General features: G+C 47.8%; 10 protein-coding genes across 10 annotated transcripts; 6 read left to right on the forward strand and 4 right to left on the reverse strand.

Moving 5' to 3' along the window:
• Window positions 1–916: 916 nt before the first annotated feature.
• Window positions 917–1,108, forward strand: N7529_003547 (uncharacterized protein; the record flags this gene model as incomplete). Its single annotated transcript, XM_057239074.1, has 1 exon — window positions 917–1,108. One exon carries the CDS (start codon window positions 917–919, stop codon window positions 1,106–1,108), a length of 192 nt encoding a protein of 63 aa, XP_057098369.1.
• Window positions 1,109–1,217: 109 nt separating this feature from the next.
• Window positions 1,218–3,084, forward strand: N7529_003548 (putative MFS multidrug transporter; the record flags this gene model as incomplete). The annotated part of the gene is made up of 5 exons (XM_057239075.1): window positions 1,218–2,233; window positions 2,284–2,408; window positions 2,459–2,571; window positions 2,627–2,756; window positions 2,810–3,084. 5 exons carry the CDS (start codon window positions 1,218–1,220, stop codon window positions 3,082–3,084), a joined length of 1,659 nt encoding a protein of 552 aa, XP_057098370.1.
• Window positions 3,085–3,622: 538 nt separating this feature from the next.
• On the reverse strand, window positions 3,623–5,971 carry N7529_003549 (Zn(II)2Cys6 transcription factor domain-containing protein; the record flags this gene model as incomplete). Its single annotated transcript, XM_057239076.1, has 5 exons — window positions 3,623–4,550; window positions 4,604–5,083; window positions 5,136–5,644; window positions 5,698–5,862; window positions 5,915–5,971. The coding sequence occupies 5 exons, from the start codon at window positions 5,969–5,971 to the stop codon at window positions 3,623–3,625; spliced, it is 2,139 nt and encodes a 712-aa protein (XP_057098371.1).
• Window positions 5,972–6,296: 325 nt separating this feature from the next.
• On the forward strand, window positions 6,297–7,248 carry N7529_003550 (PHD finger protein; the record flags this gene model as incomplete). Its single annotated transcript, XM_057239077.1, has 2 exons — window positions 6,297–6,465; window positions 6,515–7,248. The coding sequence occupies 2 exons, from the start codon at window positions 6,297–6,299 to the stop codon at window positions 7,246–7,248; spliced, it is 903 nt and encodes a 300-aa protein (XP_057098372.1).
• Window positions 7,249–8,012: 764 nt separating this feature from the next.
• Window positions 8,013–10,624, forward strand: N7529_003551 (glycoside hydrolase family 92 protein; the record flags this gene model as incomplete). Its single annotated transcript, XM_057239078.1, has 7 exons — window positions 8,013–8,133; window positions 8,189–8,221; window positions 8,270–8,379; window positions 8,428–9,242; window positions 9,296–9,979; window positions 10,044–10,321; window positions 10,380–10,624. 7 exons carry the CDS (start codon window positions 8,013–8,015, stop codon window positions 10,622–10,624), a joined length of 2,286 nt encoding a protein of 761 aa, XP_057098373.1.
• Window positions 10,625–10,906: 282 nt separating this feature from the next.
• On the reverse strand, window positions 10,907–11,906 carry N7529_003552 (SDR family oxidoreductase; the record flags this gene model as incomplete). The annotated part of the gene is made up of 5 exons (XM_057239079.1): window positions 10,907–10,990; window positions 11,050–11,247; window positions 11,303–11,677; window positions 11,727–11,785; window positions 11,831–11,906. The coding sequence occupies 5 exons, from the start codon at window positions 11,904–11,906 to the stop codon at window positions 10,907–10,909; spliced, it is 792 nt and encodes a 263-aa protein (XP_057098374.1).
• Window positions 11,907–12,386: 480 nt separating this feature from the next.
• On the reverse strand, window positions 12,387–12,596 carry N7529_003553 (uncharacterized protein; the record flags this gene model as incomplete). Its single annotated transcript, XM_057239080.1, has 1 exon — window positions 12,387–12,596. The coding sequence occupies one exon, from the start codon at window positions 12,594–12,596 to the stop codon at window positions 12,387–12,389; it is 210 nt and encodes a 69-aa protein (XP_057098375.1).
• Window positions 12,597–13,400: 804 nt separating this feature from the next.
• N7529_003554 (uncharacterized protein) lies at window positions 13,401–13,765 on the forward strand (the record flags this gene model as incomplete). The annotated part of the gene is made up of 2 exons (XM_057239081.1): window positions 13,401–13,535; window positions 13,595–13,765. The coding sequence occupies 2 exons, from the start codon at window positions 13,401–13,403 to the stop codon at window positions 13,763–13,765; spliced, it is 306 nt and encodes a 101-aa protein (XP_057098376.1).
• Window positions 13,766–14,457: 692 nt separating this feature from the next.
• On the reverse strand, window positions 14,458–17,329 carry N7529_003555 (putative GTPase activating protein (Evi5); the record flags this gene model as incomplete). Its single annotated transcript, XM_057239082.1, has 4 exons — window positions 14,458–15,817; window positions 15,883–16,239; window positions 16,293–16,903; window positions 16,970–17,329. The coding sequence occupies 4 exons, from the start codon at window positions 17,327–17,329 to the stop codon at window positions 14,458–14,460; spliced, it is 2,688 nt and encodes an 895-aa protein (XP_057098377.1).
• Window positions 17,330–19,565: 2,236 nt separating this feature from the next.
• N7529_003556 (DNA topoisomerase 2) lies at window positions 19,566–25,002 on the forward strand (the record flags this gene model as incomplete). The annotated part of the gene is made up of 3 exons (XM_057239083.1): window positions 19,566–19,643; window positions 19,704–20,024; window positions 20,083–25,002. 3 exons carry the CDS (start codon window positions 19,566–19,568, stop codon window positions 25,000–25,002), a joined length of 5,319 nt encoding a protein of 1,772 aa, XP_057098378.1.
• Between the last annotated feature and the right edge of the window lie 366 nt (window positions 25,003–25,368).

The following is a 25,368-nucleotide window of genomic DNA, read 5'->3' on the forward strand; positions in this document are numbered from 1 at the left end:
ACCTCGTGGGAATAATTCACGGAAATACCCAAAACTGACCCACATCATCCCCAGATTCCCCGCAATGTGCATCCTAAAGGGGACTTGACTCTGTTGGTGAATCATAGGAGAGCGTAATACATGTTGTCACTTCTATTTACCCAGCGCCACTCGGCAGATCCCTACGGTATTAAACCGCTGAGTACAGTTGTTACCTATGTGTGTATGTCTCTTATGGTCGTGACTTATATGTATCCGGGCCAAAGTGAGAGAAGTGGCGTCATTCAATCGCCCGAATGGATTTTTTATCCGAGGTACTGAAACAAAGTAAGGGCAGAACTAGAATTAATAGGGGGCTGTTATTCGGGATATGAAACGTGCATGGCATGCCGATCAAGGTGGAGAGTGTTGGTCAATAATTGAGGCACTATTGATTCCACTGTTGTATAACTGAGTTAGACTATCTCTTTTACTGAGGATCTAAGATGGGTGGAAATATTCTAGAAAGCAAATCTATAAGAATCATTTCCATCATCTATGCCATCTGAGTGATAAAGAAGTTAATTTAATAAATCACTATCTTGAGACTACCAAATGTTGAGTGTTTTCATTTAACGCTATGGCAGCAAGCCAGCTATACCGGAACCGTATCCCTGTCTAGCCACACCAATGTTCAAATATTGCCTTGCAAGCGATCCCAACAATTTCCACACATCTCCACGCGGGGAGCACCTGGAGATTGCGAAGAAACCTATGCCGGAGACTACTCCGGACTCTCTCGCCTGCCATGAGTCTATCTATTGGCAGTCCAAACAGATCGAACAGTCGGGTTCGAAGATGCCGGGTTCTAATTGCGACCTGTCGTGGGTCTTTTCTCCTCAATCTCCAGACTGCGGAGCGAAGAAATGATTCAAGGTAAATGACTCCGTCTATCGTCATGAACCCCCGGATATCTCCTCCGCGCCAGAATCCACGCGAGGAGCCTGGAGGAGCTTGGTTGAGCCAGGATGTGAAGGTCCCGGACCAATCGGAAACAATGATTCTCTATCTCTACTACCAATTTGGTGCGGAATCGGCACTTTGCTCGACGATGTCGAGTCTTTTTGCTGCCCAAATAAAAGGCTTATAATCAAGCTCGGCCCTAGCTCATTCCTGCTATCCAGAATGGCAGTCTTTGCTCTTTTGGCTGCTGTTTTCCTAAAAGCCCTTGAGTTATACCCATCAGACCTCTCGTTGCAATGAGTCACCACGAGGATCAACACTCCAATGGCTCGGACACAGACGTGGAGAAGCAAGATTCGAACGATGGTAACAGTCGTTCTCCTGACGAAACCCGGAGGCCCCCTCTCCAGAAAGCGGAAGCAGGACAAAACAATGTTGAATTGAAGCACTGGGAATGCTACGACAAGACCGGATATGCCTTCCCTTGGTGGAAGAGATGGGCCATTATCTCAGTCATCTTTGCGGTCCAGACATCCATGAACTTCAACGCCGGTTTTTACTCTAGCAGCGTCAGCCTGTATGCAAAACACTTCAGTATCAGCGAGCAAGCCGCGCGAATTGGCCAAATGGGCTTCCTCGTTGCGTACGCCTTTGGCTGCGAGTTCTGGGCGCCTTTCAGCGAAGAATTTGGTCGATGGCCAATCATGCAGCTCAGCTTGCTCTTCGTCAACATCTGGCAAATACCTTGTGCACTAGCCCCCAACTTTGGCACTATAATCGTATGTCGCATTCTCGGTGGTTTATCGTCTGCCGGTGGCTCCGTGACACTGGGTATGGTCGCCGATATGTGGGAGCCAGAAGACCAGCAATACGCTGTGGCCTTCATTGTGCTATCTTCAGTGACAGGATCGGTGATTGCACCCGTTGTCGGTGGTTTCGTGGCGACTTTCCTTTCCTGGCGGTGGAACTTCTGGATCCAGCTGATTCTTGGTGGATTTGTGCAAATCTTGCATTTCTTTGTTCCGGAGACCAGATGCAGCGTTCTTATTACGAGAGAGGCGAGGCGGAGGCGGAAGAATGGGGAGATGGTATGGAGCGGTGATGAGTTGAAGAAAACGCGTATGTCTTTCCGCTGGGTGTTCATGGTTTGGGTACGGCCTTTCATCATGTTCGTGCGTGAGCCGATTGTGCTGTGTCTCTCGCTGCTCAGCGGCTTCAGTGATTCTCTGATTTTTACTTTCCTTCAATCATATACCCCGGTGTATAAGCAGTGGCATTTCACCACCATTACCACTGGACTTGCTTTCCTTCCGTGAGTATGGAAGATCAGAATTTTGTATTATTCTGACTATTTCACCATAGACTGATGGTGGGATACTTGATGGCCTATTTCTCATTCATTCCTTGGATTCACCGACATTGTCGAATCAGAGAAAAGGACCCTGATGGCCTTCTACCAGAGGCTCGTCTTTACTGGTTGCTATACGGTGAGTGATTTTCAAAAATTCTGGACGTTTCCATTAATAACTGGTGGCAGTGGCACCCCTGTTGTCAATTGGTCTATTTGGATTTGCATGGACGAGTCTCGGTCCACCTCATGTCCACTGGATCGCACCCATGATATTCTCGGCTTTGATTGCTATTGCCAACGTAAGCCCATATAACCATTCTTGCTGTGACGTTAACTAACGATTTTGTGGTAAAGTACACCATTTACATGGCCACGGTCGACTACATGATAGCGGCTTATGGGCCATATGCCGCCTCAGCAACAGGAGGAAACGGCTTCGCTCGTGATTTCCTGGCCGGCATTGCAGCAATGTATTCCGTACCCAGTAAGTGTACACCGGAGCCCCTAAGCATGAATAATTCTAATCGCAACACGTAGTGTACACGCACATGGGCACAAAGCATCATCTCGAATGGCCGTCAACATTCCTAGGGTTCATGGCGATCCTCTTCACCATCCCGATCTATGTTTTCTACTGGAAGGGTCCTCAAATCCGTGACAACTCGCCATTCGCACAGACCTTGGCTGCCGACAGAAAGGCTGCTGGCCGCAGAGTTTCTTCTTGTGGCTCTGGCGATCCGGACCCTGTCGAGCGGTATTTGTCTCAATCTTCGGATGAATCTCGAAGAAATAGGACTCGAGCCCAGGTCTAGTTTGAATGTGGACGATGGTAGTGAGTAGGAGTGATCTTTGATTGCTAGATTAGATAGATATTAGATATCTTGATGTTGAGACTCGCATTTCAATGAGGAAAAATAAAAGTTTATACATCGGACTCAGAGACAAGAGAAATTGGGCGCATAATCGAGCTTCTTTTTATTTATTGGACTATTTTTATTGACATTGCTATAAAAAGCCTTTTAGATTTGAGTGCTTTGATAGAATTGATAAATCCATTTGATAGTTTTCAGACTATAGGTGACGAAAGAATTCCATCATGCTGTGGCCAAATCTAACATCTAAGTCAGGGACTTGTTTCCGCCCGAACTTGAAATTGAGCACGGTCAGATACCGGTCTCTAACGCTTAATCTGTTTTCCGAACTATGTGAGATTCTGCATCACCTGTGGCTCACTACATATTTCGAACCAAGAACGAATCCATAAGATTATTTATATGAGACCAGTATATAAACTACTCTATGTACAATAGTAGGAAGGCTTCAGGTATGAACACATTATACAAATGTGCATTACACTCCCTGATTCCAAGAATCTAGGAGTTTCTGAACGGCATATTCAGTAGCCCAACCCAAATCAGCCTCGACGCCACGTAAAAGATCCACGATAATCTGATGTTCTTCAGCACTTTCTAAACATTGTCCGACAGCGACAAGTAGCGGGACCATAAATATACGAACTCCGCCTTGAGGGCGACCCAAAGCGATACCACACAATTCGCGCGAACGGAACTCGACCTCTTTCGTGACCTCCCGATACCCTTGTAGACGATCGAAGGCCGTAGAGGGTGCGCTGAACTCATCCGCTGGTCGATTCAGCAACAGCGCGATGCGCCCAAAATGGTAATGCTGCATGGCAGCAGCGCAAGTTGTCAAGCCATGGAAGATTTCAGGAAATGGCAGGCGACTTCCTTCCGCTGGTTTCGATAGATCCTTGGGACGTTCGATGCGGACCGACGCGCGGAAAGTTTCTGGGACGTTTTCGAACCATGTTTGATACTCAAAAGATAATTTGAGCCAGGTCTCCGTGTCTGGATATGGCAGACTGGCACCTGGCGATGCGCCTGAAATTTCAGATGAAGCTGTTGGCGGGGATCCTGTCCATTGCGCAATCTGTATTTGCTTCGACCTGGCGAGGAAATTGATAACCTTTGTATTCAGCCAGGTCAAGCCGTTGGCTGCTTGGTCTTCGCGTGATAGATTTGATCCGTTTTGGACGAGATGGAACTTTTTCTGGTCATTGATTGCGATACCCGCTGTGCGCCAAAGGCCTAAATTCTCTGGATCGAGGTGTGTAGGTGATCGGGTGAAGTAGGAACCGAGATAGTCCTGGCGAGCGAAGTTCCAGAAAGCAGCTCGAATTCCATGGGAAAAGGGAGACGATGCTGTCAAATATACATTGAGCAGAGAATCAAACAAAGGGCGGATACGAGATATTTGCCTGCGTCGAGTGTTCAGTACAGCAAGGTAAATTTACCCACAAAGATATCTTACATGTGCCACTCATCGCCAGGCATATCCAAAAGTCTGTACATGGTGAGTAGAGTAGCTGTGGCCAAAAGCTCTTCTGTTTTTCGAATGAGAGCCACATCGTCTGGATCTTCACTGGCGGGCTTTAGATTTGTTTGGATTTTCTGAGACCTAATCCATCGACCAAGGGTTTCAAAGGGGGACTCCAAGACAGCCGAGCTAGACACAGTTGTGTAACCATCAGATGTGAGATTATTCAAATCCGATGCTGCCAGATAGTAGTAGTTGGCGGCTTTGAGAAACCAGTCCACCTGGGTCGCACTGGGATAGATTTCCGTCGTTGCCGGGCTTGTGAACATTCCACCGTTTGGAGAGGTGGCGCCCTTTACTCGGGCTAGGTGCTTCGCTGCCAGAGCTGCAATGGCATATTTCACTGACATATTGTTGATGGCCCGGACAGGAGCATACACGGAGAAGAATTTTGCTGCGTCGGATAAATCCAACCTGAGCGCACAATTAATATACTGTATAGAGAAAATGAAAGATCAGTACTTACCAAGGCCCGATAACCTCGGAATAATGTCTAGTGAGGAACGCGATCTCATGCTCAGTTCCTGTCATGAGTTCCGAGAAGATATCTTGGAATTCTTCCTTCTCGCTTCGATGTGATGAACTTTCCGAAGAACGCACCCTTTGGATATCAGGGCTGTCTTGTGGAGTGGAGTTGACGGCTTGCTCAAAGGTCCGGAACCCCCGTGAAGCGGCCTTTGGAGAGATTGACTTGCTGCGTTCTGCAATTTCAGGAATGGAGATGGGAATAAACATTGATCGCGCCTCGGGAGCATCATATGTAGTTTGTTGCGGCCCCGGATCTGTTCCTGAACGACCAGGATCGGATACATCCATTCTCATCAGGTCATTTCTTGACTCCAATCTCGTCCCTTCCATCTGCAAATGAAGAGGGCTATTTTGCTCTTGTGGTTGATTCCACTGCAGAACCTGCTCATTAACACCTAGCTCATTATCTTTCGACTGTACGAATTCTGAATTTTGCTCAATATGCACCTATACCATGATATAAGTGCCTGAATTAAGATAAGGTTGGCAGTTCGACGTACTCTGCTCGGATTGGGCTCTGAGCTTTTCGAGTGAGCCTCTTGATATGGAGCATAGCGCCGTCTTACTGTTGCTCCTTGATCGATGAATTTGCGTGTTTGAACATAGCCCGGGCATTCAACGCCCGCAGTGGTGCATCGATGGCAATGAGGGCGGGTCTCATCACACTGGTAAATGTTAAAGTTAGGCGATACTATATGCAAGTATTATGAGACTAACCTTGAGGTGTCTCTTTTTGCATCGCTCACAAGCCTTATTAGATGGAACCCCGGGCATTGTGGGGTTGGAGTATATCGACTTGATGCTCTTGATCCGGTGTTGATGTCATAAGTGAAACTCATGAATGATGATGACGAACTACCAAATAGATCAAGAAATTCTCCGCAAGCCTCAAATGCCGAGAATATGAAAGATTCCAAGTCTTTCGAGAAAATTCAAAAGCAAAATTCTACTGAAATGATGCAAGGCGTCGGGGGTGCGTTTGATGCTGACTAATCCTTATCTCGGGATATGCTCGCCCGAAGTTCGGATCCAAAAGCATCATTGACCTTCATTCTTTGTACATCCTGTCGTCATTCACCTCTTCAACTATTCATACACGATGCTACGAACACCAGCATTTCTTGTTGATCACAGTGGCTCTTCGACTCCCTTAGCTCGATCAATTGAAGATGATGTCCAACCGAATTCAATCCGATGGGGCTCAATATCTTCAACGCAGCCTGTTCTTTCAGGCCCGGAACAGATTCGCGTATATCACGAATGGATTGGTATGCTAGCCCGTTGTAGTGATCTGGAATATTTTTTGATTGTTTGCAGATGCCGGGAAGCCTCATAATATAGTTTGCTGGGAGTGCCGCCTCCCCGACAGTCTAATTGGATGTCAAACATGCTGTAGATCCTATCATACAGCATGTCTCCAGGATGTGGTACGCTCCGCAAATAACTTCTACTGTCCCTCTTGTCGGGCACGAGGTTGGGATCAAGCGCCACCCAAGTTTCCAACGCCGTCTCCGGCACCAGCTGGCTCTGGATGTGCAACTCCCAGCGTTCGTAATTCGCAAGCCCAGGACTCACCATCTAAAACCACTCAAGTTCACGATGGAAAATCACCATTGGGATCAAAGTGTAAATCATCCGGAGTTCCTCGGATGGCGCCTCCTGCGTGGAACAGGATCGATGAATCTAATGGTCAAGGTATACCAACTGAGCTATCTCCCATTTCAGAGATGTACCCTGAGCTCTTGAAATATCTATCTCGGCCAGATGATGACACTGATCAGTCCGTCAATGGAGCGCAGTTCAAAACCCAGCTCAATCTAATGATGCAAGAGATCGAATCACATCGGACCTTAATGCAAGAGAAGACTAATCTGGAAGAGGAATATTTCAGAACACAGAATGAGAACACACAAATCAAAGCATACCTTGACTCTAGGTTATCGCGAGAGTCCACCATTGCCAGTCCTTCGACATTTTCACACAGCATACCAAGACCCCCAGCACAACGAAGCGAGAGGTCCTGGGATAGCATCGCCCTCGATTTGATTTGATTGTTTATGCTTCACATGGAAGCTTCTTTCGAGATCGAAATTAGTCAAGTGTGATAAAACACCAAGGACCCCTCAGGCGACTCGGGATTTCCACACTTTCCAACCACAATCACTCTGAGGTACCTCATATCCACCGAACACGCCCGTCCCAGATACATGACCCCCATTTGCAAATAGCCGACCTTCCTATTGCAAGTTTTCAATGTCACCTGACTTACTCCACATAAACGCAACACGGCGCGGAGAAGGTTACATGAAGAATGTGGAGGCTTCAATTTCATTGAATCTCGGAATTGACGGATGTGACTGGAGAGACGATGTTCCCCGCAGCTCGGGGTACTAAATCGCCCGGACTTCAAGGATCGACACTCCAGGAACCCGGACCATACTGATCCTTTCATTCGATCCCTATTCAGGCATCTTTCATGTCCATCTTTGCGGTGTATTCCGCTACACCCCTCTCTGGGGAAACCAGTATGACATGCATATCTGTATCTTTCCAAACACAGATGTGACACTGTCGCTTTGGCCGATGCTACATTTCTAGTATTTTCATTTGGCCCAAAAGTGATTGGCGCTTTCCTTGAAGGGAAGCTCCCATGCCGATCGGCCTGGAATGCTTTCCCCGCGACTTTTCGCCGATCGGTAAATAAAGAGCTTGAATCCTCATGGATCGCGTTTTTTCTCTTAAAGCTGTTGAGTCTAGATAATTAGTGTGTGGTGAACAGTGCGCCAAATTCATCATGTCACATTCACCCCTTCACATGGGGCTCCTGGGTGGAATCACAACAGCTCTCTATGCGTCGAGCGTCCTCGCTGGGCAGGATGTTTCGGCTAATGACATCTTGAAATATGTCGATCCTTTGATTGGCACTTCAAATGGAGGTGTGTCTTAAACATGAAGCCATTGTTGCCAGCAAAACCTGACATTTTCTTGCAGGACATGTTTTCGCAGGAGCCACTTTGCCATTTGGTAAGTCGCTCTGTACATTTTGCTCGATGGTCATTCTAACAAAAGCAGGAATGGCCAAAGCTGTCGCAGACACAAAAGGCGAGAACCAGGCAGGCTTTGCTTTTGATACAGAAGTCGTCACCGGGTTCTCGCATATGCATGATGATGGGACTGGCGGCGTGAGTTTTATTGACCATGCGAGAATTGTTCTTCTAACACCTAATTAGTCGCCATCAATGGGAAACTTTCCTATATTCGCCCAAGCCAATTGCCCGCATGATGATATCAAACAATGCAAGTGGCAGCAGGATGATAGAGCGTCTATTTGGGACAAGGAGTCTCCAAAAGCTCGCCCTGGATATTTTGGCATATCATTGGCGAATGGCGTTCGTGCGGAAATGACAACGACAAATCGATCTGCTTTGTATCGCTTCACCTTCACTGACACCAGTGAACCACTCAGTCCAGTCATTCTTCTGGACTTGATGGATTTGCCCCAGTCACGATCAAATGGAAGTGCTGGTGTTGATCCAAAGACCGGGCGTCTTACAGGAAGTGGTGTCTTCTCTCCTAGCTTCGGTATTGGCACCTACAAGTCCTATGCCTGTGTGGATTTCAAAGGAGCAGAGCTTCGCGATACAGGAAGCTGGGCGAACAAGACAGTCAACACCGCCCAAAATATATTGGAACTTGGGTCTAACACAGATTCTGCACTCTCAGCCGGTACATTTGCCAGATTTAACGCTCCCAAAGATGGCAGCATTCTTGCTCGTGTTGGAGTCAGCTTCATTAGTGTCCAACAAGCATGCTCTAATGCCGAGCGAGAACAACCTGACTTCGATTTCGAAGGCACCGTTTCTGCAGCTGAGTCCGCTTGGCAAAAGAAGCTGAATGTCGTCTCTGTGGATGCCACTGGGGTTTCCTCGGACTTGCAAAAGGTGTTCTGGAGTGGAGCATACCGAACATTGATCAGTCCCCAGGACTATACCGGCGAAAACCCTCTCTGGAAAAGTGATGAGCCGTATTATGACAGCTTCTATTGGTGAGATAATCCCACTCAAAATGGTTTATTGGCATGCTAATATTACAATCCAGCATCTGGGACTCTTTTCGCAGCATCCATCCACTGCTAACTTTGATTGATCCTAAGTCGCAATCACTCATGATCCGGAGTTTGATCGACACCTACAGACATGAGGGATATTTACCTGACTGTCGCATGTCGCTCTGCAAAGGCTTCACACAAGGCGGCTCTAATGCGGATGTCGTCATAGCCGATGGGTATTTGAAAAAGGTTCCAGGTATTGATTGGGATACTGCCTATGAGGCTGTTGTCAAAGACGCAGAGGTAGAAGCCCCGAACTGGGACGTTGAAGGCCGAGGTGGTCTTCACAGCTGGAAAAACCTAGGTTATATTCCATATCAAGATTCTGATCCCTATGGTAAAGGAACACACACTCGGAGTGTTTCACGGACCGTGGAATATGCCTATAACGACTTCTGCATCGCTGAAATGGCGCAGGGCATGGGTCACAAGGCCGACTATGAGAAATACACGAAGCGATCAGGCAATTGGGCCCATGTGTTCAAAGCAGACCAAAAATCAAGTATTAAGGGTGTCGACACTGGTTTCACTGGGTACCTGCAGCCTCGGTTTATGAATGGCTCATGGGCCTACCAAGACCCGATATTTTGCAGTCCACTTTTGAACTTTGACTCGTGTTATCTCAATCCCGATGGCCATGAGACGTATGAGGGCAGTGCATGGATGTACACGTTGTACGTGTCCAATTATTCCTCGTTCTTTCCATTCATTCCCATAACTAACGACTGTTACCTGCAGCTACGCACCCCACGATATGGGCTCTCTGATCAAGACTCTTGGCGGCGCCGAGTCCTTCGCCTCTCGACTGAGCTATCTCCACGATTCCGGACTGCTCTACGTAGGTGACGAGCAGGCCTTCCTGCCCGTTTTCCAATTCCACTACGCCGGACGCCCAGGCCTCTCAGCAAAGCAAAGCCATTCCTACATCCCATCACAGTTCAACACAACCGTCAATGGCATCGCCGGAAACGACGACAGCGGAGCCATGGGCTCTTTCATCGCTCTCAGCATGATGGGTATCTGGCCCGTGGCCGGTCAAGACGTCTACCTTATCACACCCTCCTTACTTCAAAGAAGTCAGCATTCGCAACGACCTCACTGGAAAGGTTGCCACTATCCGGAACATCAATTTCGATCCTACTTACAAGTCTATCTACATCCAGAGCGCTACATGGAATGGCAAGCCCTGGACGAAGAACTGGCTCACTCATGACTTCTTCACCGAAGGTGGTGTACTTGAGCTTGAGTTGGGTCCTAAAGAGAGCCCGTGGGGTACCCGCGTGGAAGATCTTCCTCCTAGTATGAGTGACTATGAGTGAGTTGGCAGAGATTGGCGGGTGGCTGCAGGGGACGGCAGTGCGAAATATTAGCTTAGGTTTATACATACTTCCGAAAAGCCTTACCTCCATTGGTCAAGTCAAATCTGCATGATTTAGACTCTTCTTGCTGTGCGATCGAAGCCAATAATACAAGTCAAGAGCAGTCTGGGGACACTTATAAATTTTTTTTTGATCATCTTCCACTGCACTAAGTAGAAATAATTCTACAATACTTTTTTATGGCTTGCTTTCGTATCATTCGAAATCAGTATCATTACTAACTCAAGGTAGAGTGTAACCCCCATCAATAACGAGATTCGCACCCGTCATATAGCTAGATGCATCAGAGGCGCAGAAAACATAGGCCTAGGAATTGTCAGACATTGTCAGATCGCTGCTGGAAAACCGGGATTGGAGCAACTTACTCCTTTCAGCTCGTAACATTCAGCCATTCTCTTGGCAGGTATCATATCAAACCACTTCTCGCGCCATTCCTTTGGGTGAATATCAAGAATGTCGGTCCCAATAAACCCAGGCGAGATGCAGTTCACGCGGCAGTAGTCGACCCATTCGACGGACAAACACTTGGCCAACTGAACAACACCCGCCTTAGAGGCATTGTACTTTGTCGCTGTCAGCGTAGCGCAATGGGTTAGGATTTTGATAAGAAAAACTTACTGCAGCTTGCTTTTGTGGGATATTCACCAAAGTCGCACTGACCGAAGCCGTGAAAATCACATTCCCATGGCCCAGTTCCTTGAAGATTCGCCCAGCAGCCTGAGCAGAATAAAAAGCGCCATCAAGATTAACCTTCATAATCTCACTCCACTGATCAGTTGTGTAATCCTCAGCAGCAATATTTGAGACAATTCCAGAATTAACAACCATGATATCAAGCTTCCCGAAATCTTTCGCGACCTGCTTCACAGCGGCCTCGATCTCAGCCTGGACGCCAACATTGGCTTGGTAAGCTGCTGCGCGCACATTGTTGGTAGATGCGATCTCAGATGCGACTGTGTCAGCTGATTTAGAGCTGTTATAGATAAGAGCAACCTGCATACATGTCAGCATTTGAGCCTGAACTGGCGAAATTATAGCTCACATCTGCACCAGCTTCTGCTAGCGCCCTAGAGACTTCGAGGCCAATTCCACGGGCACCTCCTATGGATTATTAGTGAGATCCATCAGAGTTTAGGCATGACGTACCAGTGACGACGGCGACTTTGCCGGTGAGGTCGAACGCTTTCATAACATGCTGATTTGGAGGCTGGGTGAGAACCATTTCGTCGGTGAGTCTGTGATAATGATAGAAGTTCGCTTGTGTCGAGGAATCTCAACCAGAAAAATGAATCTGAGCATGAGTTGTGTCCCCCTCTCTCCCCGCATCGGGTCAATTCCGATCGGGGGTATGTAGTCCGGGAAAAAGTTGGATGTGCCTGATGCTAGGGTCCCTTTGTTTCTTTGTAAGGACATATTATAGCTCATGTTGCACAACTGCATGCCTACGTAGTGCAACTCCATCCGAAACCCGCAACATGCATTGTGTCTTCGAATAATGATACTACAGCACGACAAGGGCTGATAGATGTAGGTGGTAGGAACATAATAACTAAGCAGGTAGAGTAATCATGCAAGATTAATCTGTGGCATTCAAGGACACCTCATTTTGCATAATAGTCTTTTATTCTGCCTTGTTGGTTTGCGGAAGAATATTCAGGTTTCGCTTGCTCTTCTTCGGTGTACACTGTGCACAGTGATAGCATTAGGTCTTCTTGGGTTTTTTTTTCCTGGTATCGCCGAGACCTAGCTCATGGTCGACATTCTTTGATGATGGGTGGGATTTGTCACATCCGGCGAGGCATCGGTTCGCTTTTTTGAGTCCCTTGAACAGGTGCTTGTTCTCACGGTTGAGTTCGTAAGCCCAGAGGAGCGCGAGGGCTTCATTCGACTTTGCAGAGCTTGGGTCTGTCATTTTGAAGATGAAATAGGATAACAGTATCAGATAGAGAGCGATGGAAAAGTGGGTATGGTTGGAAGGTAGGGCTGGATATAGCGGCAGTATTGGGCAACGACATCCTAAATTTCACAATCACAGTATACATATACACATAGAAGTATGCCCTTATATGTTTTGAAACTGCCCAGGTGTATATCAATTTGTATTATGTCTTCGCAGTCACGTTATAGTCAAATATACAGGATATTTGCGTCATTCTATGTCGATTGTTTCCGACTTTCCCCAAACAGCAATTTTGTACATTAAGTACTTATATCATAGCCTGGGATCACCGAAAGATTGGTGATGTGAATGAAAGGGATTAAAATAAAAACAAACAGTTGATGATAGTACTCTCATGGTCATCTATGCAGATAGCCCTAGAGTGTGTGTACTTCCCAGAGATATACAACTAGGTGCTTGTGGGAATAAACGGCATTGTTTATATATGTCAATCGGACAGAAGTATCCATCGCAATTCAAAAAATTTCCGAAAAATCACGAAAGCAAACGATATAAACAAATCGCATTGTCGCCTTTCTTTCTTCCTTTCTTCCCCCCACAACACCTCATCGTCCACATTGCCAGTAATTTGCTGCCAACCTATCAACCTATCATTTCCTGTCAGTTAGCCATGAGTTACTCCCATCAGCCATCAACTGGTTGCTCTGTCCCTTGTCCATCCTCTACTTTTGCCAACGGATACTGACCATTGACGGCATCGCAGCATCCAAAACAGCATCTTTTTCACACATCAACCAGTCCCTATCTGTTGTAACCATGGCACCTAAGCAGGAAACCTCTAAGAAGGTCGTCAAACGGGCTCCTGCCAACAGCCCTGCTAAGCTCAAGGATCCTGAGCTGAAGAAGCAGCTCCTGTTCCTCTGGTCCTGCTTCAAATCAGCTGATGCCAATGTGAGTACCAACATGATTGATTCCTTGGTTTTATTGACTATTGTAACAACTTGATGTAGGTCAACTTTGCTACTGTAGCCCACCAGTACGGTATTAAAAACAGTGCTGCGCAGAAGCGCTTCTCCCGTCTGAAGAGAAAAATTGAAGAGATGGAGGCAGCTGAAAAGGCCAACAGCTCCAACGATGAGGCAGGCGCAGACACTGAGCTGGAGGAGAAGGATGACGCATAGATTGCCCAAGGCATTGCAGCACATGGAGCGTGATACATAGGCAGATGAAGACGTTGTTGCTCCTTTCTTTCTGCTACTCCATTTGCCGTTTCTGGCTACAGGGTCTCATTTCGTGCTTAACTGATTGCCATTTGCTACATTTGCTACATTTTGAACTAATGAGACAAATTCTTTTACTGAGATTTATGATCCTTAATTTCATACGCAAGCCTAGCCCCTGTTTGAGTAGAGAATCATGGAACCATGATGGATAACTATCAGGCAGCCTTAAGGGGCTTCTTACATTGGGACGTAGGGTAGCGTCTTGGCTGGTATTCAATAAAGGACGTGGCTGTTTGCGAAAAGACGTTAAATAAGACTATTATATGATATCTGCAATAGTACGTGTTCTCCAGGGCTTTGTTGTACAGAAAAATAGGTGCTGTACTATACGATGTTTCGGGTCATTGGGCCAGCCAGCCCTACCGGATGTTCTCTTAGCTTCTTTCTTTGTTTCCGAAATAGTTTTTATTATTTGTTTTGTTTTTATATGAAATTCAATCGAGAAGATGACACACGTACTTCTTGAATAGGGGGAATATCGTTAAGTACTCGAACAAATTCAAAAGAAACATCGCTCCAGGCCCAATGTAACAGTAATTCAACATATTTCAAGGCTTTCAATATGGTTACACACGTGTCTCTCTCGATCCTCAAGAGATGTTTTCATTTGTCGGAGTCCGCCGACCCCATCCACTGAAGAACCCACCTCCATTATTCGGAAGTGTCCCAAGCGTCTTGGGAGCCTCGGGGGGAGACTTATTGGCTATGCTAATTCGAGCCTGCGACAACCCCATCATAGAATGGCGGTTTTCGGTTTTCGACCCCTGGGGTGCACTAATCATCTTTCGCAATGATTCCATCTTGCCCTTGACTTCTTCAAGCTCCTGCTTGGCCACTGCCTCCGCAGTTTTGGCATTGACCAGCTCCATGAGCAAGGCCTCGTCAGCAGCCGGTTTGTTATTCTCAGTCGACAAGATGGTTTGGAGACCCAGGCTACTAGTTCGTCTGTTATATGTCGGGCTCTTTGTGGAGTTGGTACGAGCAAGTTTGAGTTCCCGGAGACCGCTAGTAGGAGATTGAGCCTCATCGATTGCCGAGGAGGGTGAGCTTTCTGGTGGTGTCCAGTTTTCCGAGGGAGTTTTGAGAGTACGCAGCTCCCGGTTCATACGCTCGAGGCGTTGTCGATCACGATAGCCATCCTGGATGCGACCCCGGGCCTCCCGTAATTGTTCCTTCAGTGATGAATTCTCCTGCTCAAACTCGTCGATGCGACGGGTGAGGTTCAAGCAGCGACCGGCTTCCAGCTCGTGCATTTCCTTCCATCGAGTAACCTCATCGTTCAGTTCGAGCTTGGTTCGGGTAATTGAGATACGTCTCGGTTTTGCAGACTCAAAGCGCGCTGAGGCTTTTGAGACCAATTCTTCAGATGGTGTTTCGGTCGAGTGTTCTCGGATGTGGATTAACATCTCCTTGGCCAAAGAATGATCTTCCTCGCGTTCTTCTCTTTCCTGCTGAAGTTCAAGGCTAAGATTAGCTTGTTGGCGCTGAAGATCGGTGAGTGCCATCAATAGATCTTCAATCTGAGTATGAAGATCACGGTCTTTGTGGTGGGAGGACATCGTAGACTTGATACGCGGCTTCTGGCCGTCCATGCTAGCTGTGACCGTTGACATATCCGTGGCTGCGGTGCTGGCATCGGACGCGGTTTCAATAGAGTTTAAGGTGGAAGTGAGGCTTTGTTTAGAGGTGGAGCGACGGATTGTACTGTTAGTTCGTGACGGACTTGCGTTTGGGTTTAGCGACTTGACTGAGTTGTGGTTGTTCGATGAGCCGGCCCATAGGCGTCCTAGGAATCCAGAGGCTGTGGCCTGCATCTGTGGGAAAGATACTCCAGCTGGAGAGCCTGTAGACTGGTTGTAGCTAGTTTCGAGGGTTCGAAGGCTCTCATTTGTTACGAGAGGGGTGAGAGAGACGAAATCATTAACTAGATCGTCTGCGTTGAACGCGTATCTGTAAATCGTGAATTAGTATGTTTTTTGTTTTAAAGGCGGCCCTTTGCAATGTGAAGAACATACGTATCCCATAAGCTCCGAGACAATAAAAATTGCATCACGTCCTCGAACTCGCTGCAAGCCAGGATTCTCTTTTCGTTGCGCTGCATCAAGGAAAGTGCAACCCGCATCAACGTCTCACAAGCACCTTCCAAGAAAATCACGTCATAAATTCGGAGGAGCATCGGAAGTGGACAGGCCACTGCAAAAAATGATAAGAACCACTGCGAGACATATACAGGCTCAACGTGCAATGACTCCAAATGCTCGAACAAAACAGGTCGATGTCGCGCCAGAAGATTTTGAAACTGATATACATGAAGGTGAAGACCCGATAAATCGGGAAGATAGCAGGTTCGGAGGTTGTAATGGTCCATGAGGCTAAGTAATTGTTAGTACGATTCCATCGCAGATCGACCTTTGATCAGACTTACCGAACAAGAACGCAGAAGGCCTCGGCATCTGTCATGTGCATGAGCAGGGGGCCGACCACAAATCCAAGACCTTGACAATAACCAATCTTGGTATCATAAAGACTGAAGCACCGCAGCACTCGGGCTAGCATTTGTTGACCCTCGCCATTTGGATCGCGGAACATCTCAACATTGGGAAAGCTGCGGCCGATATCTTTGCCGATCAACCCATCGTATGGGCTACTTTCGCCCTGAAGTCTCTCAAACTCGTTCAAAAGGGTAGGATCGCGTGCGCCCGCCAGACTAGGCCACACCACGCCTCTCAATGGAGGAGGCACACCTCCCTGGATCTTATTCGAAGTCAATGTCGGCAAGCGTTGAGCAGTCCGATGGTAATCGGAGACAAGGGCAGCCCAAAACTCTAATTCTGTCATCGGAGGGGGTGGTAGCAGGGAGTATCGCAGCTCTGCCCTCGCTGGGTCCCTGATGAGTCGCTTGATATGGTGCAGGGATTCGGAGCGGGATTGCCGCTGATGGATCTTTGCGCTTGGAACATCGGGGATTCTAGATTTAGGATTCGTCGCTAGAGCATTGTTCTCTTGTTCGAGTCGAGCAAGGAGCAGAGCCGTAGACTAAATTTAGGACAAGAATGTTAACGATCCATTCCAGTTCTAGAAGCGGTAGCCGGTGTCACGAACCTCATCTGACCCCTCCCCACGCGGTTCTTGCTCTTCAGTCTTGTCGAGATTCTCCCAGTCCACCTCGTTGTCGAACATCTCGCCCTCCTTTCGCTCGCCATTCGAGCCGGGCGTGGGCATATCGTTTTCAGAAGTAGGAATAGTCCGCGCCGCGTCCTGAAGTGGCACCGGGCCAAATGTCTCCTCACTTTCTTTCTCAAAATGGGTCATCTCCACTGGAGTTGGAGGAATGTCGAGCGTGCGCCAATCGGGTTGAGAGTGCTCTGAACTGGACTGGTTATCTGACAACGCGACGGTGACCATTGAGTCATGATTCGGCGCGTGCGGAGTGCTGGGGGATGTAGGCTCTGCGGCTCCCATTGTGATTATGACGCGATTGGGAAATTAATTTCCAGTAGTCGAATAGACGCGTAAGTATTGATATCGGATGTTCTAGTTCATATCGTTGCAACAATGTATTTCCTCGCGATCACGAATGATCAAGTTAACAAATCTCAAATCACAACTCGAGTGGACCTTATGAGAGTAGAGTACAGAAGGAAAGGCTGGAGAAAGAAAAAGGGAGTCAGGAGGGAAGCCCACCTATTTCGCTAGCCCCCCCTTTAGCTTTCCCCTCCTGGAGTCTCGGCTCTGTCGATCATACACCGACTGTTTGACCAGTGAAATCAATATATTACATTTTGTCCTACGGAGTAGATATTGACTACTCGAGTCTCTAATTTTTTACTGTTTTACAGAGTAAGATCCCTAAATTTGGTCAACGGTTTCCCACGTTATACAGCGTGGTTTCTTTTCAGGGGTTCGTGGGATCTCTAGTCTTTTGTGTATTGATGGATTTTATGGATTTTTGAGTACATACAGAGTACGGAGTACAATATTGTAGAAGGGACAACTCTTTTGTATCTGTTCCTATATCTCACATGCATACAGAGTATGTATATGTTATTTCAAAATGCATGTTTGATTCATCGAAGTACGTATCAAATGCAGGTACAGCCTTGCAAGCATCCTAAGCACATTGTGAAACTGTGTAATGTCATTACCACTAGATATCCAGATATAGGATGCAATGAACTTCATTGGTTTAAAACTTCCCAGAGTCTAGTCTAATTGGTGGATTCCAAGGTAGCCCCAGAGTCTTAAAGTGTAATGCCATTACCACCCCTGGCTGCACGTTTCAAAGTGCGTCAAAAAGGGGATTGAGGCTGGCTAGGATCGTATGATATTGTATAGAGTACTCCGTACTCTGTATGAGTTTGCGAAATCTTGACTCGGAAATTACGCCGAACTCTCATCATATCCCCTGCGAGGAGTAAACAACTATTTATTTCCATTCCTAACATTTTATTTGTGTGGATCCTCTGGCCCATGCGGTCCGCCTGTCAAACCTGCATTTTTGAGCCCACCTTTCAGTTCGAAAATTACCAGGCACAATATACATGAAAGAAGATCACTGTTCTTTGTAAACCTGTCTGAAATACATACATGTACATTGGTAAGTATAATTCATAGACTAAAGACTGTGGATCCTGTTCACTAGGCGGCTGGATAAGTTTTTTACCACTTTGAACCTGGTTATATAATTTGGGGTTATGGGGACATCCTGGATATAGACAGGATATGGTTTAATGGCTGAAGAGCGAGACAATCTTGCTTTGGAGTATGTATCTTCTCTCCTGAAGTCTCTTGAAGTGGCAGAAATTGCCAGGGGTGAGAGGGCTACCAATATGCATTGTAGTACGTAGTTAGGGTGACGCAAGGGCTATATTGAATCAACCCCACAGCTGATGGCTTCAAGGCTCATCTGCTGGCTAATATAAATTAAGTCGAGGCCTATTGTCATAGATGAAATGTATGATACTGTAGTCTTGGGTCATATGTGCACAAAGTAAGTGCAAATCAAAGATCATATCAGATTTCATGTAAGTCGTTCCTTGCTATTCTAGATCTCGGTGGAATAGATCAGACCCATACAATTGAATTCCTTGAAAGATGATCATTCATTCAAAAGAGAACAGCCAAGGGAGTTAGCCACTCATGGTACTCTGTAGGAGATATTACCCGCTGTCAAAATACGCGCCGAACTATGTATAATTCTAAGATGATGGCTCTTCGATTCTCTCAAGCATAGTTTTTGAGGAAACACAGCGTTAGCTATGTAATATTGGTGTAAAGTTTATTTGTTTTTTGCCTTATCCTTTCAATTATCCCACCATTATGTACATATGTAGTTGATTAAGCTACAACAGAAGTTGAGGGGCCATCGTTTGTTTAGGAATTTCCTATTTGGGTCGCAGTTGCAGGCGGTGAGGAAGAATGATGATCCGAGTGGCTACAAACTGCCCACCGCCCTGCAGGTTGGGGAAGTCGCGTTTCAGGCAAAAAACAATAGAGTCGCTTCCCCTCTGCATCTCTCTCTTTTCATCTGCTTCTCACCTATTGCCGGCTTGGAGCATGCCGGGTCTGAATTGCTTTGCTCTTTAGACATATCTACTAACTCTATAGCAACGCTCGTTGATTTCATTCCTAGGCCTGACTTAGGCTTGTCCTTTTTTTCTCCCGCAATCGAGTCTACTAGTTTATTAATCTCTTCATCATGGATGACTCGATGATGGAAGACTCAGTATTCGAGGATGATGGAGGCAGCTCTGACTTTGCACCTGAGCCTGTGGCGGTATGGATCGCATGCCACATATGACACCTAACATCTCTTACTGACTTGTCGCGTCTATAGAAGCCCAAAGCTAAGGCAGCTCCGAAGAAAGCTCCCGCCAAAGCTGCCGCTAAGAAGCTTACTCAAACCACACTCAAGGCCAAACCTGCTGCCAAATCGGCCGTCACTAAGAAGAAGGCCAAGGCCGAAAGCGAGGACGAATTGTCCGATATCCAAATGTCCGATAATGATTCCCTCTCCATAACCCCCCCTAAAGCGAAGAAGACAGCTGCGCCCAAACGAGCTGGGTCAAAGCCTCTTGCAGATGTTGAGAATGAGTCTCACGGGGGAGACGTTCCCATAGACGGCGCAGGCAAGAACACATCGGACAAGTATCAGAAAGTGAGTTATCTATGCTTGCACGATACAGGTTGAGTGCTAATTGTGATCCTCTCTGCAGCTTACCCAACTCGAACACATCATCAAACGTCCCGACACATACATTGGATCGACCGAGCGCACCACCCAGCAGATGTGGGTGTATAACTCTTCCACCGAGGTGATGGAGTTCCGCGATGTTTCTTTCGTTCCGGGTCTGTACAAGATCTTTGATGAAATTGTTGTAAACGCAGCCGATAACAAACACAATGACGCGAACATGAATGAGATGCGCATCACAATTGACCGCGAAGCTGGCGAGATCAGCGTGTGGAATAACGGACGTGGTATTCCTATCGAGATCCACTCGAAGGAGAAAATTTATGTCCCTGAGCTCATTTTCGGTCACCTGCTCACTTCATCGAACTACGATGATAGTCAGCAGAAGGTGACTGGTGGTCGTAACGGTTTCGGTGCCAAACTTTGTAATGTTTTCTCGACTGAATTCAACCTGGAGACTCAGGACTCTCGCCAGAAGAAGAAGTACAAGCAAACTTGGACCGATAATATGACCAAGATGGGCAAAGCCAAGATCACGGATGCCAAGGGAGATGACTATACCAAGGTCACATTCAAACCGGACTTCGCGAAGTTTGGTATGGAGGGCATCGACGACGATTTCGAAGCACTCGTGAAGCGCAGAGTCTACGATTTGGCGGGTACGGCCAACGTTGCTGTCAAATTGAATGGCACCCGGATTCCCATCCGCAACTTCAAGCAATACATGGCAATGTATACCAAAGCCATCCGCAAGGAGCGTGGTGATGATAGCCCTCCCGCCAAGGATGAGATCATCACATGTAGCCCAGATCCCCGATGGGAGGTTGGATTTGCCGTCTCGGATGGTTCATTCCAGCAAGTTTCGTTCGTTAACTCCATTGCGACAACCTCGGGTGGTACACATGTCAACTATATCGCCGACCAAATCTGTACTCGCTTGGCTGATCAGGTGAAGAAGAAGAACAAGTCCGGGGCAACATTGAAGACTGCACAGATTAAGAACCACATCTTCATCTTCGTGAAGTCCCTGATTGTCAACCCGGCTTTCACTTCCCAAACTAAGGAACAATTGACAACAAAAGCTAGCCAGTTTGGTAGCAAGTGTCCTCTTGACGAAGCATTTTACAAGAAGGTCCTCAACACTGAGGTCATGTCCAACATTCTGCATTTTGCGGAGCAAAAGGCGGACCAGATCTTGAAGAAGGGCGACACTGGCCGCCGTTCGCGTATGAACAACCCCAAGCTAGTCGATGCCAACAAAGCTGGTACCAGAGACGGCCACCACTGCACGCTCATTCTGACTGAGGGTGACTCAGCCAAGGGATTGGCCATGGCTGGCAGAGCTGTTGTTGGGCCAGACTTGTTCGGTGTCTTCCCCCTCCGCGGAAAGCTTCTCAACGTCCGCGATGCTTCCTTCGACCAAATTTCAAAGAACGCCGAAATTCAAAACATCAAGAATTTCCTTGGACTGCAACATAAGAAAGAATATACCGATACGAAGGGCCTTCGATATGGTCATCTGATGATCATGACTGATCAGGATCACGACGGTAGTCACATCAAGGGTTTGCTCATTAACTTCCTTCAAGCGCAGTTCCCTAGCTTGTTGAAGATTCCCGAATTCCTCATTGAATTCATCACTCCTATCATCAAGGTTTGGAAGGGTGACCCCAAGAACCCGACCAAGCAAAAATCATTCTTCACCATGCCCGAGCATGATGCGTGGCATGAAGCTCACAAGCATGAACGCGGTTGGGATCACAAGTACTACAAGGGTTTGGGAACCAGCACAACAGAGGATGCCCAGGTTTACTTCCGTGACCTCGATCGTCACCTGAAGGAGTTCCACACCATGAAAGCGGAAGAAGCGCAGCTCATTGAGCTTGCCTTCTCCAAAAAGAAGGCGGATGAGCGTAAAGAATGGCTCCGTCAGTTCAAGCCTGGAACCTACTTGGATCACTCTGTGGACAAGATCTCCTACACCGATTTCATCAACAAAGAGCTTATTCTGTTCAGTATGGCTGATAACATGCGCTCAATCCCCTCTGTTGTCGATGGCTTGAAGCCCGGTCAGCGAAAGGTGCTATACACTTGTTTCCGTCGCAATTTGAAGAAGGATATGAAGGTCGTTGAGTTGGCTGGTCACGTTTCTGGAATGACAGCCTACCAGCATGGTGATGTGTCCCTTCAGCAGACCATTGTTGGTCTTGCCCAAACATTCGTGGGTTCCAACAACATCAACTGCCTGGAACCCAGTGGAAACTTCGGTAGTCGACTTCAAGGTGGAAACGACTGTGCCAGTGCTCGTTATATTTACACTCGTTTGTCTCCATTCGCACGCAAGGTGTTCAACACTGCCGATGAGCCCTTGCTTAAGTATGGCGAAGACGATGGTAAGAAGATTGAGCCTGAGGTTTATATGCCTGTCGTTCCCATGATTCTGGTCAACGGCGCGGACGGCATTGGAACTGGTTGGAGTTCTTCTATCCCCAACTACAACCCGGAGGATATTGTGGCCAATATCAAGCGCCTGATGGCCGGTGAGCCTACTGAACCCATGCAGCCCTGGTTCCGTGGGTTCACTGGTGAGGTTGTCGCTATGGGTGGCGATCGATACAAATTCAGTGGTATCATCAAGGAATGTGGTGATAAAGAGATCGAGATTACCGAATTGCCCATTCGTAGCTGGACTCAGGATTTCAAAGACAAGCTGGAGGACATCATCAAAGCCGAGAAGGTGCCATCTTTCATCAAGGATTACAGGGACTACAACACTCACACCAAGGTGCACTTCGTTATTCAACTCGATGAGAAACATATGCAGTCTGCTTTAAGTGAAGGTCTGGAAGACAAGTTCAAGTTGACCAAAACGATTTCTACCACCAATTTGGTCGCCTTCGACCCTGAGGGTCGTATCACTAAGTACGCGACTGTCGATGATATCCTGAAAGAGTTCTTCGTTATTCGCCTCAAGTACTATGAGCGTCGCAAGCAGCACCAGCTTTCCGAGATTCAAAAGGAGCTGGAGAAGCTGAGCAACCAAGCTCGCTTCGTGCAGATGATCATCGATGGCAAGTTGGTGATCTCCAAGAAGAAGAAGCCTGTCCTGGTCGTTGAGCTGAAGGATAAGGGCTTCAAGCCCATCAGCAAGTTGGCCGAGGCCGCCCAGATGGGTGAACAAGAGCCCGTGGTTGAAGAAGACGAAGAGGAGGCAGAGGATAACGAAACCGAAAATTTGTCGAACTCCTTTGATTATCTTCTGGGTATGCCCATGTGGTCACTGACCCAGGAGCGTGTGGAGAAGCTCCGCCGTCAGATCGGTGACAAAGAGACTGAGATTGATGTCTTGATCAAGTTGTCCAAGGAGGACATCTGGAACCGCGATTTGGATGAGTTCATCAACGAGTGGCGCTTCCAGCTCGCGGACGAGGAAGCTCGTGCCCGCAAATCTGCTGGCTTGGACCGCAAACGTCGCACATCATCCAAGCTAGCCACCGGTGGTGGTCGTGGCGCGGCTTCACGCAAGCGCAAGGTTGCCAACGGCGATGATCCAGACGATGAAGATTTCGGTGGCCCTAAGGCGAAGAAAGCCGCCGCGGCCAAGAAGAAGGAGCCCCAAACTAACAGCCTGATGAACTTCCTCAACAAATCATCAGCCAAGCCAAGCCCATCTCCTGCGGCTGATGGAAATGGTGACTCGGATGACGATTTCGACATGGACATAGAGGTCCTTCCGAAGAAGAGTCGTGCTGCGGCGAAGCCCAAAGCTCAACCTAAGGAGGAGGATGATTTCTTTGACATTGACGAGGTTCCTCAGGCCTCCAGGGCATCGGTCCAACCGAGTGCTGCTCCAATTGCTGATGCTGATGCTGATCCATTCGACATGGACATTGATATGGATGTGGACGAGGCGCCGAAGCCCAAGCCTGCTGCAAAGGCAGCGGCTAAACCAGTAGCCAAGCCGGCCGCCAAACGAGGACCCAAGGCCAAGGCTAAGGTCGAAGAAGAATCAGACGACGACTTCTTGGAAATTGCCAAGGCCGAGGCGGCTAAGCCTGCAGCATCCGCTCGCGCTCGAAAGCCTGTAAAATACTCGGCGCCCAGTGATTCGGACAGTGACAACGGCGACGATCTCCTTGGAGATGTCAGCCAAATGGTTAAGGGCATTGGCGGCGACTCAGGGGTTGATTCTCGACAGCTCTTTTCGGAGCGGCCTCGTTCCGAAAGTGCAGCCAGCTTGAAGCCTGCCCCTAAGTCATCCAAGGCCAACGATGAGTTCGACCCAGATGAGACGGACTACAGCAAGCTCATTCCTCAAAATTCCCCACGTCGCTCAATCCAAATAAGACCCAAGGATGCGAAGGTTGACAATGAGGCTGATAACGACGAGGATGATGAGCCAGTCAAGCCCACTGCCAGAGCCAAGGCCGCTCCTAAGGCTAAGGCTGCTCCCAAACCCAAGGCTGCTCCCAAGGCTGCTCCCAAGCCTATCGAAATCGACGAAGATGATGACGAGATCGACGAGGATGATGAACCAGTCAAGCCAACTGCCAGAGGCAAGGCTGCCCCCAAGGCCGCCGTCGCGCCGAAAGCTCGTGGTCGACCCAAGAAGGAGCCAGCTGCCAAGGCTGCTCCCCCGGCGCTGTCCCCAGCGGCTAAGGCGTATGCTTCCAAGCAAGCTAAGTCGAAGAAGATCGCGGATGACTACTCGGAGGATGACATTGATGCAATGGCCAATGATATTTTGGACTCACCAGCGGGTAAAGCGCCTGTCTCCGATGAAGACGATGAAGAAGTCGCTCCTCCTACCCGTCGCGCCGCTGCAGCCCGTCCTGCTCGCCGTGGTGCCGCAGCACAGAAGAAGTCTTACGTCATTGAGGATGACAGTGAGGAAGAGCCCTCTACGGATGATTTTGGCGAGGATGAAGATGAGAGCGATTAGGCAGTGCCTGGGTAGTCAAGCTCGGGTACATTTTTGAGAATTCTGCTTGCTCTTTGCGACGCTTTCTACCGTGTCTTATTTTATTTTATTCCATTTTCATGTTTAGTTAGTTCACTGGTATCTTATGGAGATCTGGCAAAGCCGGCCATCATGGCGAATACGGTTGTTTAATCAAATTTGAATTTTAACTATGATGCATTATGCAAAATGGTAGCATGGAGTATTGAATCATTACTATATACTAACCTTGATCCATAAACCTGTTGAATACTACGTCGATGGCTCGGGCATGGCAAATCCCAGTCTATGGCGAGATGCCATGTTAAGGTATCAAGCTCCCATCATTGGCGGATATTGCTACGTCGC

The sequence above is a fragment of the Penicillium soppii genome (genome assembly GCF_028829465.1).
Source record: "Penicillium soppii strain IBT 18220 chromosome Unknown utg000004l, whole genome shotgun sequence".
NCBI lineage: Eukaryota > Fungi > Ascomycota > Eurotiomycetes > Eurotiales > Aspergillaceae > Penicillium > Penicillium soppii.